At 47.5% G+C, this 15313-nt stretch overlaps 1 protein-coding gene across 3 annotated transcripts in view; it reads left to right on the plus strand.

The window, feature by feature from the left end:
* The first annotated feature begins 514 nt into the window (after positions 1-514).
* Positions 515-15313, plus strand: part of ZNF268 (zinc finger protein 268) — a 38264-nt gene continuing 23465 nt past the window's right edge. The window contains exons 1-3 of one of the 3 annotated variants that reach the window (XM_079942138.1): positions 515-681; positions 993-1074; positions 14879-15079. In XM_079942138.1, coding sequence (XP_079798264.1) covers positions 1042-1074; positions 14879-15079 — 234 coding nt within the window. In that variant the 5' untranslated portion in view covers positions 515-681; positions 993-1041. Of the gene's footprint in view, positions 682-992; positions 1075-14504; positions 14548-14568; positions 15080-15313 lie in introns of those variants that run through there. The other 2 variants (XM_079942139.1, XM_079942137.1) reach the window with 2 other exon arrangements.

A 15313-nucleotide genomic window follows, 5' to 3' on the forward strand; every position in this document is an offset into this window, starting at 1 on the left:
ATACTTACACATAAGAAACACATGCAACAGAGTGAATGCAGAAGCACATATGAGACTGCCGCTGTTTTATATTAAGCCAGACATTTAAAGGATTCCCCCACCCCCATCCCCAAAGGAAGACAATGCCACTCCTAATTTTCCTGGAAAATAAATGTCACTTATACAACGGAACGAATCTTTGCGTTATTCAATTATAAATTAGGACTTTTACCATTTGGAAAAGCAGGAACCTTAGAACACTTTTAACTGAATTTATACGCCTCCAGCCTTTGCGCTATTGCTGTCAATTGTTTTAATCCTCTGTATCACTGAAAGCCTGCGCGCCCGCGCCCAGAGGTGGGGCGGGAAGGGCCTGCGCTTCGCGGCCGCAGCGCTCCCTCCCGGCGGCCCTCGGCTGGAGCCGCCCCGCGCAGGAGGAACGCCCGCAGAGGCTTCCGGGAGTTGTAGTTCGTCCTGCCCTCGGGTTGCCCTGACGCATTTCCTGTGCGTCCCTAGCGGCCGCCGTCGGCTCGGCACCAGCCGGGAGAGTCGTGGTGGGTGGTTTGCGTCCCCTGCCCGTAGTGGGGACCTGAGCTGGAGCGTGCCGGCCTCGTCTGCCCGAGGGCCGTCGCCGAAGCACCCAGAGCGGGCGCCGCACAGTCGAGAGCGAGGATTGAGCGGCTCTGGCTGCAGATCCGGGAGGTCGGCTGCGGAGCCGGTCTCCCCCGCATCTCCCGCTGCCGATTCAGGGCTTGGGGGAGCCGCGCGCGCCGAGTCCCTCCCGTCTCAGGGCGGCGGGACCGTGCAGACTAGTCTGGCCTCCCCCGCGCCTGCCCTGAGCCGATCGCGTGTGTGTAGGTGGGGGCGGAGCTGGGGAGCCCCGCCGCTGCGTGAGGGAAGGAGGCCCGGCCGTGGGAAGGGAGGGGCGGGTCCTCGGGGGGTGGCAGGAGGGTCCCGCGTGGGCGTGGGAGTGGCGGGGAGACTGGTTCCCTCACGGTTCTCTTCTCGCGCAGCCGTCGGGTCCTGCCACCCCCCTCAGGGCGCACAAAACTGGCCGTGAGGATGGCCACCAGGGTCCGGACGGCTGCCGTCTGGGTGAGTCGGGGGGTTTTCTCTCGTTTATGAAAAGCGCCCTGAACACCGACGTGTGCTCATCCATCTTTTCCAGGGTTGGAGCTTGCGTGGGGCTTCCAAGCCACTGCGCCTCCTTTAAGATGACGTTGAGCCGTCCGGAAGTGCTTCTTGTCGTCAGACTGTTACTTTACTCCTTCTTTCAGTCTCTTTTCTGCCAATTCTGTACCTTGAGCCTTGAGTTAAACGAGGGGTCATGATGCATTTTCCAATTTCTTCGACACATTTTCTTAGTTTTTTCTTTCCGTGTCTTAAGATTTGGGGGCCTCATTTGGGAAGTTATGCATTTGTCCCTTCGGTTATTCAACAGTTTTGTTTATTGTCTTTTGTTGAGCACCCTGGGGCAGGTGCTAAAGGTGCGAAGGTAGGTCGTTCCTGCTTTGGAAGAGCCATGGTCTGGTGGGAATTGTGGGCAAGAAAATGTAAGAGCACAATGGCACGTTAGGGGTCCTCCGAGAGTCGGCCGTGGAAGTGTATGGAGACACACAGCACAGGGCCAGTTTTGGAAGTAACGACACCCCAAGAAATGCTTTAGGGATTAATAAGGGAGTCTTAAACTGAGATTTGAAAGGTGAATGAGGTGAACAAGGGACCGAAGGTCAGCCTAGGAAAAGGAAGCAATGTGCAAATTTGAGAGGCTTAAAGTGATGTAGTACGTTGGTGACCTTGGAACACTTTACAGTTGCTGAAATGTAGAGTTTATGGTTTTGTAGGTGACGGTGGTGGTGGAGTGTGTATTAAAAAATGAGGCCAGAGCCATAGGCAGAGATTGGGTCGTAGAGGGCTTTGAGGATCACATGAAAAAACTTGGATTTGGGGACTTCCCTGGTTGTCCAGTGGTTAGGTCACTGCCATGGCCCCGGGTTCAATCCCTGGTCGGGGAACTTAAATCCCGCAAGCTGCACGGCACGGCCAAAAAAAAAAAAAAAAAACACTTGGATTTTATCCTCTAGGGAGAATAAAGGGTCAGAAGCAACTGGACTTGGTAACTAGTTGGGTGCTGGTGGTGAGCAAGCCAGCAGAGCCAGGCATAAGTGCTGGAGGTCTGCCCTGTGGGCCTGGGTTGGGAGTGGTACCATTACCTGAGTTAGGAAAGACCGTCAGAGTTGTTACGGAGGGCTGGGTGGACATTTCCTTTAGATACGGTGGGACCCTGCAGGTGCTGGTGGGCACATGGGTAGGCATCTGTCTCGAGAGAATGGTCTGGACAGGTATCACTGAGTGGGTATAGCCAGATTAGCTCAAGGAGCACATGTGCCCTGGGAAGAGCACCGAGGGCAGTGCTCGGGGGTGGGCAAGGGAAGGTGGCGGAGGAGGGGCTGGAGGTTGGGCAGCCCCATAGGAATGAGAGAAATGGAGAGACTTGTGTGTCAGAGTCAAAGAAAAAGAAACCTCAGAAATGGTTGCCATGTGAGATGCCCCAGGGAGGTCAAGTACTGTTGCGTCACAGAAGTCCAAATCGGACTTGGTGGTGATGGTAGTGGTGGGTTTTGCTGTGATGTTTCCAGAGCAGAGTGTGAGTAGGTGTTTGCTGGGCAGGAGAGGAAGGAGTGGGGTAGAGGGAGCAGCGGTCCGTCGCAGATATGGGAGTGAGGCAGGAAGCCAGCCATGTGGGCTGAGTCATTGTGCCCTGTGGTTGCGGGAAGAGAGTGGTAGCCTGAGGAGAATCCAGGAAGATTCCTTGGTACAAAATCAGTCTAAAAGTCAGTGCGTTTCCTGTTTATAAATTGTATCTGTTTAGAAGTTATAATGAGGGAAATTAGCCTATTTACAAATGGCAGTAAAGCAGGTGAAAGTACTAAAAACCTGAGCAATGCAGAGGACTCGTATAAGGAAAACTTTACACCTTCAGTAATACTAGTTAACATTTCTACAGTGTCTCCTCTTCCTAGCCATGGGTCTCAGCACTTTACAGATACAAACTGATCCTCACAGCAGCCTCATAGGAAGGTAGGACTCTTAGCCCCATTTAAAGACAAGGAAAGGTGACAAAGAGAGGCAGGCAGTCTGCCAGGATCATTCAGCAGAAGACAGAATTCAAACCCAGAATGGCTGCGTTGGGTCTTTGTTGCTGCACATGGGCTTTCTCTAGTTGTGGTGAGGGGGGGCTACTCTTCGTGGCGGTGCACGGCCTCTAGGCGTGCGGGCTTCAATAGTTGTGGTACGTGGGCTCAGTAGTTGTGACTCATGGGCTCTAGAGCTCTGGCTCAGTACTTGTGGCACACGGGCTCAGTAGTTGTGGCTTGAGGGCTCTAGAGCGCAGGCTCAGTAGTTGTGGCACACGGGCTTAGTTGCTCCTCGGCACGTGGGATCTTCCTGGCCCAGGGCTGGAACCCGTGTCCCCTGCATTGGCAGGCAGATTCTTAACCACTGCGCCACCAGGGAAGCCCTCCCTGCTCTGAGTTCTTAACAGGGCAACATGTACCGTCTCGGGCGAAAGAGTGAACTGATAGATACAAATCCCAGGCTTTGGTCTTTGAAGTGCTCATCATGTTTCCAGTCTCCAGGTATTTATTGAGCACCCACTCTGTGCCAGGCCCCCTTCCAGGTCCAGGCATGTGGTGGTGAACGAGATTGACAAGATCCATGCTTTGGGGAGTTTGCACTCTGGTGGAGGAAGGCAGATGCCATGTAAATGATGGAGAAACTACTTACAAGTGAACAGGAAACGTCGTTGTCGTGTTGTACATGGAATTAACATTGGTTGATGTGAAAGATTGGGTGTTTGGGGAAGGTCCCATGGAGGAGGTGACGTTTGCAGGTGTGAGTTACCAGAGTAGCCAGACTTGGGAAGAGCAGGTGCATGAACATGCAGGGTGGGAACAGCCATCGCCAAGGACCCGAGGTGGGGGAGGGTCCGTGCCTTTGTAGCAGGGAAGGAAGGCCTGTGTGGCCCGGGTTGGCGGGGAGGGGAGGGGAGCAGACACGGAGGGGGCCAGAGGCCCGATCAGGCTGGGAAGCTGTTGTGTTAGGAAAGGGGGTTGGGCTTTTCAGAGCCCCTCTGGCTGCTCAGTGGAGAATGGTCGACTGCAGGGGTGCAGACGAGAGGCGGAGGAGGTGTTGCCTGGAGCAGTGGAAACGGAGATGTTTGAAACATGAGTCCTCTTTTCTGACAACCAGCTTATGCTTTTCACCTAGTCCGTTGTCACTTTTTAGAGTGGTTTATCTTGTGTAAGTAGTCGTGTATTTCTTACCATTCCAGCCCAGTGTGAATGCTCAGCGCTCACTGTGCGTGGGGTTCTGTGCTGCATCTGGTGCAGGCATTCATCAGTACCTCTTCTTGGGACCAGGTTACACTGCTGGTTTGTGTAGAGCCAGGATTTGAACCTGCGTGGGATGGCCCTACACCCATTTCCCTGGCCAGTGTACTCTACTGCCTCAGGGTATAGCCTGAGAATTTCTCAAGAGACAGAGATTCTAGCCTCCTGGGCCCTAGGAGTAGTTATTGTTTACCCACAATGGGTCACTGATCAGCTGCTCCTTGGACTCAAGAGTAGTTAAGTCCCTTGCCGTGCCCTGGTCGCAGTGGGTGTGTGTGGCCCAGTCCCTGGGGAATGAGAGATGTGGATGACCCCACTCAGGGATGCGCTGAAAGCGGAAAGGATATCATATGCAAGACATTTTAAAACTGTGCAACATAGGGGTCCCTTTCCTGTGGCCGGTGACATCCTCGACCCATATTCTGGGTGTCCCCTCCTGGGTATCCAGGGTGATACCTAGTAATTAGAAGGCTGTAGACGAGTGTGAATTCAGAGCAGAGGGAGGTGGTCCTCGGCGGTGACGTACGTTGCACTGAGGCCTGTGAGCCCCTAAGTCTCTGTTTCTTTCCTCGGAGGATGCTGGGCACTTACTGGCAGGTTTTCTTTTTTCATTTTGGCTACTTTCTGCTGTTGACACTTCCCTCCCTTAAATGTGTCATTACAAATTCACTTCAGGGAGTCTCCATTCCTAGGGGCTTGGAAAGATTTTCTGTGTCCTCCTCTCCTGTAGGAGTTGACTTATTTTATTTATTTATTTATTTATAATTTATTTATTTATGGCTGTGTTGGGTCTTCGTTTCTGTGCGTGGGCTTTCTCTAGTTGTGGCAAGCGGGGGCCACTCTTCATCGCGGTGCGCGGGCCTCTCACTGTTGCGGCCTCTCTTGTTGCAGAGCACAGACGCGCAGGCTCAGTAGTTGTGGCTCACGGGCCCAGTTGCTCCGCAGCATGTGGGATCTTCCCAGACCAGGGCTCGAACCCGTGTCCCCTGCATTGGCAGGCAGATTCTCAACCACTGCGCCACCAGGGAAGCCCTAGTTGACTTATTTTAAACCAGGGAAACTTGTTTCCCTTTTTCTCCAGCGTTGGGCAGGGCCTCTGCTCCCATGGACCACTGCCAAACACCGTCACCACGGTCACCACCACGACATGCTAATAGCATAGTTTGCAGTGCAGTGAGTTGGGGCTTCAAGACTGATGCAACGGGGTGTGGGAGAGAGAAGGGAATTCTGCCTGACGGGGCCTTTCTGAGGAAGGTTGGCCCGTGCTCCCGTGCATACCAGGCTGGGTGTCTTCAGCTGCGCCCAGACTGACCCTCTTGGCGAATTAAAGGTTAAAATGATAATTCCCTGTTTTTTTTTATATAAAGTTTTATTTATTTAATTTATTTATTTTTGGCTGTGTTGGGTCTTCGTTGCTGCGCGCGGGCTTTCTCTAGTTGTGGCGAGCGGGGGCTACTCTTCGTTGAGGTGCGCGGGCTTCTCACTGCGGTGGCTTCTCGTTGCAGAGCATGGGCTCTAGGCTGCGGGCTTCAGTAGTTGTGGCTCGTGGGCTCAGTAGTTGTGGCGCACGGGCTTAGTTGCTCCGCGGCATGTGGGATACTCCCAGACCAGGGATTGAACCCGTGTCCCCTGCACTGGCAGGCAGATTCTTAACCACGGCACTACCAAGGAAGCCCCGATAATTTCCTGTTAAAATGTGGCAGTGTTCATGAATTAGTCTTTCAAAACTAACAACCCTCGCGCACCCTTGTTTATATATTCCAGGTACCGGTTAGGCACGGAGGATACACGGGTCAAAGGCAGCCCTGGGAGTTGAGAGAGGGCACAGAGGGCAGGCCGGGTGGCCACGGGATTCGCGCTGGGGCAGAGGGAAGCCCAGGAAGTGACCTTGGCAGCTGCTCTCAAAGGACCTGTGGAATCAGCCGCGTGAAGGCGAGGGAGAAGGAGGCTGCGGGCAGAGGGAGCCCCTGTGTGCTGCCAGCAGTGGGCCGGGAGTGGCCGGCCGCCATCAGCCCTCTGGAGCTGGCTCAGCACTCAGCTCTAGGGTCTGGGGGGGAGGGGTGTCAGGTAACGTGGCGGCCTGTCACCCGCTTGGCTGACTTGGAGCAGGCTGCTCACCCCTTCCAGACAAGCTGAAAACTACATTGTCCTTGTGACTCGAGCCTTTGATGATTGTGGAGTCACCTTATGTCCAGGAATCCTTTTTTTGTCTCAAAGTCTGTTTTGTATTCTTATAGCTGTAGGAGCCTCCTTTTGGTTAATTGCTTGTCGTATATTTTTCTTTGACTTTTTTGTATCTTTATCTTTTAGATGTGTTTTTTTAAATAGCATCATTTTTTAAAATCAGTCTGTCAGTCTTTGTACTTAACTCAGACACTTGGTCTGTTATGATTGACGTAATTACTGTTATATTTGTGTTTATATCTACCATCTTACTGTGTTTTTCTATACTGTGTTTGCTGTACCTGATCTGTTTTTTTTTTTTTTTTTTTCTCCTCTCTTGGCTTTCTTTGGACTGATAATTTTTATTCTTTTTCTTTCTGTAAAGATGTTTGGGCATTATACACATTATTTATGCTGTAAATTTTTTAAATTTCACTTATTTTGACATAATTTTAGATCTTAAAAAAGTTGCAGGAATAATACAAAAGTTCTTCTATACATTCATCCAGATTCCTCAAATAGTAATATTTTGCTGCACTTGCTTTATCAGTTTCTCTCTCACTCTCTGTTCCCAGCTCCTCTCCTCTTTCTCTCTCCATACACATTTTTTTTTTCCTTAACTGAAACCAATTTGCAGACATGATGTTCCTTTACCCCTAAATACTGCAGTACATCTCACAAACAAGAACAGTTTTTTACATAACCACTGAATCAGGAAATTGACATCAATACAATGCTGTTATTTCATTTACAGGTCTTATTGTGATTTTGCCAATTGTTCCTTTATAGAAAGTTTGGAAATACCGTCCTTTATGCGAGAAGAGTAACTTGAATCATGTGTTGTGATGGGCTGTGCTGGCTCTTTCATCTAACCCGGAACAGTTCCTCAGTCTTCTTTGTCATGACGTGGTGTTTTCGGAGCCCAGGGCGTTCTGTGGAATATTCCTCAGTTTCCGGTTGTTTGCTCCTCCTCCTGATTCATTTCAGAAGTGCTGCATTCTTCCCTGCATCACATCCGGGGCACTCGTGGCTGCTGATGTGAACTTGCCTCACTTGGTGAAGGTGGTGTCTGTGTTCTCTCCCCTGTAGTCACTCTCTCTTCCCTTTGTAAGTCAGTATCTGTTGGGAGATGCTGAGATGAAATAAATACCTTTTAGTCCTCAAACTTTCACCCACTCATTTAGCCTGCATGGGTGATTCTTGTGTGCGTTTTTATTATGCTAGTTGACAAATGAGTTTTATCTAATTTCATTATTCTTTCTATGTTCATTAGATACCTGCCTGCTGTCGGAAAGCTGTGCCCCACCCCCCATTTTTAAATGTGCTCTGTTGTTTCCTTTTAGACTCTAGTGCAGCTTATGGTAGACCTTCTCAGTCTGTGTGTCACTGCTCTCCTCTCTTGCCCATCTGTCTCTCCATACTACTTTCTAGATAATTTCTTCCGGTTTGTCCTTTCGTTTACTAATTCTTCCTAACCTGCTGTTAAAGAGACTTCAGTTGATGTGTTTTTATCATTCCTATAAATTCTTTCTAGTTCTTTTTCAAATATGCTTGCTAAGTTATTTGTCCAAGTCCTTGGCAAGTCATAAGGCTTGCCTTTCTCTCCTTGAATATAATATTTGATTTATAATGAGTGTCCATCAATTGCACTGTCTGTTGGCTACAAGGTTTTCTTTCTGTTGTTTTTCATTGGTTCTTGTTCATGTTGTCTTGTTTTCTGAAAGCTTTATTTTCTTGTGTGGTGGTCACTGTTCTTGAAAAATTCTTCAAAGGAAAAATTTAAGGCGTAGGATAAAGGTACCTTACTCCAAAATACTCTGAAGTATTTTGAAGCAGATTCAGTTCTCATGTTATTTCATCCGTACATCACTAGGCATTAAAAACATACATTTTCTAATATAATTATAATACCACTATTACACCTAACAGAATAATTCTTTGGTATCATGGAATTATTCCATGTTCAGATTTCATTTTCCTTTTTAACATTGGCAAGTTAAAATCAAAATCCAAACAAGGTACACATTTCTTACTGTTACATACTTTAAGTCTCTTTTAATCCAGAGTAACCCATCCTTCTTTCTTTTTTTTCCCCCATTGACTTTTTAAAGATGTGGAGCCATTTGTCCTTTAGAATGTCCTTCATTTTAGATTTATCTCTGTTTCCTTGTGGTCACATTTAACATGTTTTCTGTCACCAGTATTTCTGGTAAACTGAAATTTATCTTTAGAGACTTTAGATTGATTTATTAATGTTTTTGGCAAGAATACTTGATAGTGCTTTGTCTTGTCACCTCAGGAGGCACGTATGTCTCATTGACTCGCTCTAGGTGATGCAAAGATCGATTGGTGGGGTCAGGGGTGGCAGTGTGGTATTGTTGTGAAGTTTCCCATCAGTCCTTCTAATGGTTTCATCAATTATGACCTTCCCCTCGGCCAGTTATTTCACAGCATCTACAAAGTGGTGACTTTCTAACCCTATCATTCTTTCCATTTTTGTAGCAGGAATTCTCTGAAAGAATTTACAGAATCCTTCTCTAAAAAAGAACATTTCTTCATCAACAGAACCATTTGGTTACCCAGAGACACAATTTGTTTAGGGATGGCAGGTCCATGCTTAACTCTTTCTCTTTAATTGCCAGTTTTCACTAAGGAGATGATGCCCTAGTTACATCCATTGGTGACAGCAGTGAGTTTTCATTTGATTTTTTTTCTTTTTGCTAATTTGAGTATGATTAAAAAACTCGTAAATCTTAATACTGTTTACAGTTAGTTTCAATCATTTGCAGTCAGTATTCTTTTAGAGGGTTTCATTGTCCCAGCCTTAGCCAAAGGGAGCCTTTCAGCTTGGCTCTGAGGCTTTTTGGAAAGACTCTGTTAGTCTTAGCTGGCTTCCTGGCTTCCTTGCTTCAGGGCCCAAGAAGATAGTCTCTGCTCATTTGAGTATTTCCCGTCCCAGATCTGGAATCAACCTTTTCTCCAGGAGCCTGTATCTTCTCGTAGGGAGTGTGCTCAGGGACCACAGTTGATACTGGGATGTCATTACTTCTGGGCTGTTTCAGCAGGCAGACCTAGGGATCTTCGGAAAGGAAAAAAGTTTATTATTCATGTTGATATTTCCAATTCAAATTACAGAGTTTAAAAGATTTATTTTTTTGAAATTACTCTTTTTTGGGTGGAAGTAACCCAGTTGTTCACTAAGAGATGAATGGATAAACAAAATGGGGTGTGGGTGTGTATGTATATATTCAATCTTAAAAAGAAATGAATTCTGACACATGCTACAACATGGGTGAACCTTGAGGACATTATTTTCAGTGAAATAAGCCAGTCACAAAAGGAAAAATACTGTAAGATTCTACTTACGTGAGGTTCTGTTACTGAACCAGGTTTGTTCACCCAACACGCAGCAAGCCAAATGCTGAGACGCTGCAGTTTGTAGCAGAGAAAGAGTTTATTCACGAGACAGCCAAGTGAGGAGATGGGAGAACAAGTGTCGGATCTGTCTCCTCGCAGGTGAGGGACTTGAGATATTCACGGGATAAAGAAGCAGGGAGGTCTTAGGTGTGGGGAAGTGATTGGAAGTAGGGAAAAGGTGAGGTAATCAGTGTTCTGTGCAGGCGTATCAGGGTACATGCTTCTTCGTGGGATATGTGTTCAAAAATGGAGACACTTAGCATGATCCGAGGGTGGAGGTTTTGGCCCTCTGACATCAGGCGGTCATTCATCAGACACGTGTGCAGGCCCAGTTTTTAGGGTCAGCGGTCCCAACCGGTCTTGGCTGCCTTGAACTGGACAAGAGCTGACTCTAGGTTTCTGGAAAACAGCTTAAGTGCCCATTGATATAGTGACCCATACGTCCGAGGTGTAACCTATAGGGGACAGTTAGTAACTCAGGCAAAGCTTGGTCACTGAGGGCGGGTTCAGGCGGGGGTTTACCAGGCTGTCCCTGGGCTGCTGCTCTGTAAGACGAGCTCGAGAATTCCTGTTAGTCGACACTGTCTGCTAACCCTGTGGAACATGGTTTCCGTTCCTAGAGTAGTCAAGATCATAGAAAGTGTGGTCCATGCTGGTTGTCAGGGAGTCGTGGTAGGAGGAGGATGGGAAGTTACTGCTCAGAGGATATAGAGTTTCAGTTCTGCAAGATGAAGAGTTCTGGAGATGAATGTGACTGCTGGGAATGGTTACACAGCACTGCGAAGGTACTGAATTCCAATGAACTGTAAACTTTAAAATGGTTAAGATACTAAGTTTATGTTACGTATTTTATGTTATCACAAGGAAAAATTTTCTAAGATAAGCTGTGACTCTTACCTCACCCAATTCCAAAAGATTACCTCAAAATGGAACATAGACTTTAAGAGCAAAAGCTATAAAATTTCTGGAAGAAATCATAGAGGAAAATATTCATGACCTTCTCTTAGGCTGAAGTTCTTAGAAAGCTCTTTCATAGGTTGTGCTTTTTGAGATAGAAATTGGGCCACATCAAGATTAAAACTTTTGAACTTCGAAGTCACCATTCAGAAAATGAAAACACAGTCCCAGACCGGGACTTCAAGTATTTAAAGTCCGGGAGATAGTATTTGCAAGTCATGTACCTGATAACAGGGATATATTCAGAATATATGAAGAATGCTTACAACTCAGTAAGAAGACAGACAACCCAATTTAAAACATGGGCAAAGGATTTGAACAGACACTTCACCAAAGAAGATGTATAGATGACAAGTAAGCACCGGAAAAGATGTTTAACATCATGAGTCACTAGGGAAATAAAATTCATATCATAACGAAGTCCCACTTTATACCCAATGGCTATAACCAAAAAGGCAGACAGTAAGTGTTGACAAGGATGTAGAGAAATTGGAACCACTGTAGACTGCTGGTGGGAGTATAAAGTACAGTCACCTTGTAAAGGTTTCGGCAGTTTCTTTAAAGGGTTAGATGTAAACTTACTGTACAGAGCAGCAGTTTTACTTCTAGGAATTTACTCAAGATAAAGGAAGACATGTTCACACAAAGACTTGTATAGTAGCTCAAAACTAAAAAGAATCTAAATGTGGATTAAGTGGTGAACGTATAGACGAAATGGAACACTATTCAGCAATTAAGGGGCAAACCGCTGGTGTGTGCTGTAACAAGAGTAAACCTCCAAAGTGTTGTGCTGAGCGGAAGAAGCCAGACGCAGTACCTAGTGTGGTCCCAGTCGTGTGAAATGTCTGGAACGGGCAGATCTGTGCACAGGAGCAGAGCAGTGGTTGTCTGGGGGTCGGGGGTGAGCGTGGGCCTCGGCTCCAGAGGAATCTGTCCGAGGCAGTAGGAACGCTGTAAACCTGGATGTGTGGACTGTTGCAGAACTTTCAATTTATTAAAAATCATTGAAGTTAAACAAATTACTCTATATAGAAGCATTATTGAGGTATAATTTATATACCATAAAATTTACCCTTTTAAGGTGTACCTTCAGTCATTTTTAGTATTCACAGTGTTGCCTAAATATCACCGTATCCAATTTCGGAACATTATCATTACTTCCAGAAGAAACCCTGTCCCCATTCACAAGCCACTCTCCATCCCCTCCTTCCCCTATCCCCTGATAGCCATTTAATCTACTTGGGGTGTTCAAGAATTTCCCTATCCTAGACATTTCTATAAACAGAATCATGTCAGAGGTGGCCCTGTGTATCTGGCTTCTTTCGTTTAGCGTAGTGTTTTCAAGGTAGTTTTGTGTTGGTCTCAGCCTGGCAGGAATGATGCTGTGACACAGAGCGCCTGGGGTGGGGCTCGCCGGGACCCGTGCTGCTGTGGCAGCCCCACAGACATTTCCCTGACTGGAGCCAGCGTCACGGCTGGACCAGCCCTTGTGGTTCTTACTGTGACTGCAAGGCGCCTCTCATCAGCAACCGTCGGGGAACTCTGAAAACATAAGGTTTACTACTCACAGACCCTGCGGGGTACGTGGCACACCGGGGGCCACACAGCAGAGAGAAGGAGAGGACGAGAATGCGGACCTGGGGTTCTGCCTTTACTGGGGTCAAGCGGGGGTGAGGTTCTGCCTTTATTATTGGGGTCAAGGGGGGGTTGCAGGTTCATTATTTATTGGTGAATTTAAAATAAGGCTGAGAATTCAGGCACTGGAAGGGAAGAGCGGGGTCACTCAAGTGAGCAGTTATCTAGGTCACCCAGGGCTTTCTGGGAGGAGAACGTCAGGTGGGGCGGCCTGTCTCCTTATCTAGCTGTGTGGCTGGCAGTGCATTTATCTAAGACGGATGACTTTGAAGTGGTGCCTCAGAAATCAGAAGCTTTCAGTACGATCAGGCACTTGCATTACAGTCAACAAAAGCTAATTGTCAGGTACCTATAGTACAAAAGTTCATCATGTAGCATTTTTCGGTGCTTCATTCTTTCTTATGGCTAAATAACGTGCCTTTGTATGTATAGATCACATATGATTTATCCCTTCATCCATTGATGGGTATTTGGCTATTAGGAATCAGGCTGTTAGAGCCATTTGTGTGCAAGCGTTTCTGTGGATGTAGGCTTTTAATTCTGTTGAGCGGATAGATAAGAATGGGATCGCCGGCTAATACAGTAATTCTGGGTTTAACACTGAGGAGCTGCCAAGCTGGGTCCCAAGTGGCTGCTCCACTTTACGTTCCCACCAGCTCTGCATGAGGGTTAAAAGCTTTACTCTTGCAACTTTTTGTCACGTGCTAGATATCTTTGTTCTTAAAAAGAGTGATATAACCGTCATGTCCTGTAGCATACATAAGACGGTTCTAAAATAACAATTTGTTACCATTAACAAGGGTGCTAAATGAGGTTCAGTCTGTCTTTGTAGCCCATTTTATCCAAAGAATGCAGTTAAATACCGCATGTTAAGTCAGTTGGTAAAATGATTGTCTGTTGTAGTTTTGTTTCCAATTGTATAAATAAATGTATCTGTTGACATTTATTTTCAATGTTAGGGATTGCCCTCCCTCCTCTTTTAGATCATGTGAAATATTTACGTGATTCAAAGTAGAAAGTGTGTAGCGTCATTCAGACAAGCCTCCGTCCCTCCTGCTCTGTCCCTTCCCGCCCCCGGAGGGAACCATTTTACAGTTCCTAGTTCATCCTCTCAGTGATTCTTTTGGAAATACAAGCAAACACACACACACACATACCTGACCCGACTCAACGCTAAGCCTTGTCAGGAAGCCTTTCTTCTGCCTCTAGCCCTGTGTTTCCTAGAGCTCAGCATGCCTGTATCCTAACATGTTTCTCTCAGTTTTACCCCTTGTATTTTGTTGTTATAATAGCTTCTGGAATGAGCATCCTCTGGACCCTTCCCCCTGACTGCCGAGTGCCTTTCTCTCTTCCCTTTTCTCTCCTTCCCCTCTCATTCTCAGAATCTCTTTTCTCTTGTCCCTCTCTTTGCCTGAATCTTTGTTTTCTCACTCCTTGTGCTGATCAATTTGGGCTCCATTTCCAGCAGCTTCCCCTCGCAGTGAAGACCCGTCCTTGTAGAAGGGGCGGTTTGCCCGTTATTTCTCAGACCCTCGTGTTCCTAGGTGACCACAGTGCTGTTAGGTCACTTAGCGACTTTGGGAATGTCTTTTTTAGTCACCTGCAGCTCTGAGCCTGAGAGGCTCAGATTCCCCTCGGGAGGTGCTCTCCTGTTGGGGGTGACTTTGGAGATCGGCAGCATGTGGCCCCCGGTCCCCCGTCCCAGTTCTGCAGTTAGGTCACATCTGCCTGGATCCTGGGTTTGTGAGGAACCCTGTCACCTGGGTCCATTTGTCTGTCTGTGGACATCTCTGGGCTTCTTCTTTTGCTATTCTGGTAGGCCACTTTTGTTTTTATTTGGAGATTAAAAGACTACACTGTTCCCCTGATCTCATCCTACTCTCAATGTTTAACAACAAAAGTAAGACTCAGCGAGAGAGATGAAGTGAATTGTTCACGGACATCCAGATATTGAGAGAAGAAGCTCTACTGAGACAGACTGTTTTGTCCACAGCCCATTTCTCGTGTACGTCGCCTCCAGCAGGGTCGTTCCCTCCTTACCATCTGGCGTCATGTTCTTCTTGAGTGTCTGCCCGGAGTTGTTTAAATCTCTGGGTGGTTACCGCACTTTCGGGGATCCTGGGGGCCTGTGCAGGGTCTGGGCGGGGCGGGGGGCTGTGGTTGTGTGCTGGGTTCCCCACTTTGTTTCCTCTCACTTGCGCCCCCCAAGCCGCCCTGACCACAGTCCGCAGAGCCCCCAGTCCAGCCTGGGTGAGCACGTTCACCAGCAAAGGAGACCGAGGTTGGGGCCCAGAGGAAAAGTGCTCGCAAAAGTGAGCTTGCTCTTGTGTCTGCAGGTCCCACCTCTCCAGGAGCAAGAGAGCACATGCGATGGCACCAGAAAGCTCCAGGGGGAGAAATCCATCCTGGGTCAAGAAACCCCTGACCAGAGGCCTCTCCCTGGAGGACCCCGGCAGAGGCACAAGAGTCCCGGGACAGAGCAGGTCCTAGAGTGGCTGTTTATTTCCCAGGAGCAGCCGAAAGCGAAGAAGACCTGGGTGAGTTACTGGTTTGTTCATTTCCACTTCTTTTCTTTATTTCTTTTTCATTTTTTTGGTGGGGAGAGGGATGGAGGTCCTCAGGTGGGAGGTCGTGTAAGGTCCCTGAGGTCCCTGTTTCCTGGTTTCCCCAGACTCAATTTTCAGCTCCTTTTCCACACACCCCCCCCCAATTTTTTTTAATGGATATTTTTCTGTTTAAATGTGTTTACAAACTGTGTATTGTTTCTGGTG

This window comes from Stenella coeruleoalba (genome assembly GCF_951394435.1).
Source record: "Stenella coeruleoalba genome assembly, chromosome: 14".
In the NCBI taxonomy this organism is placed as follows: Eukaryota; Metazoa; Chordata; class Mammalia; order Artiodactyla; family Delphinidae; genus Stenella; species Stenella coeruleoalba.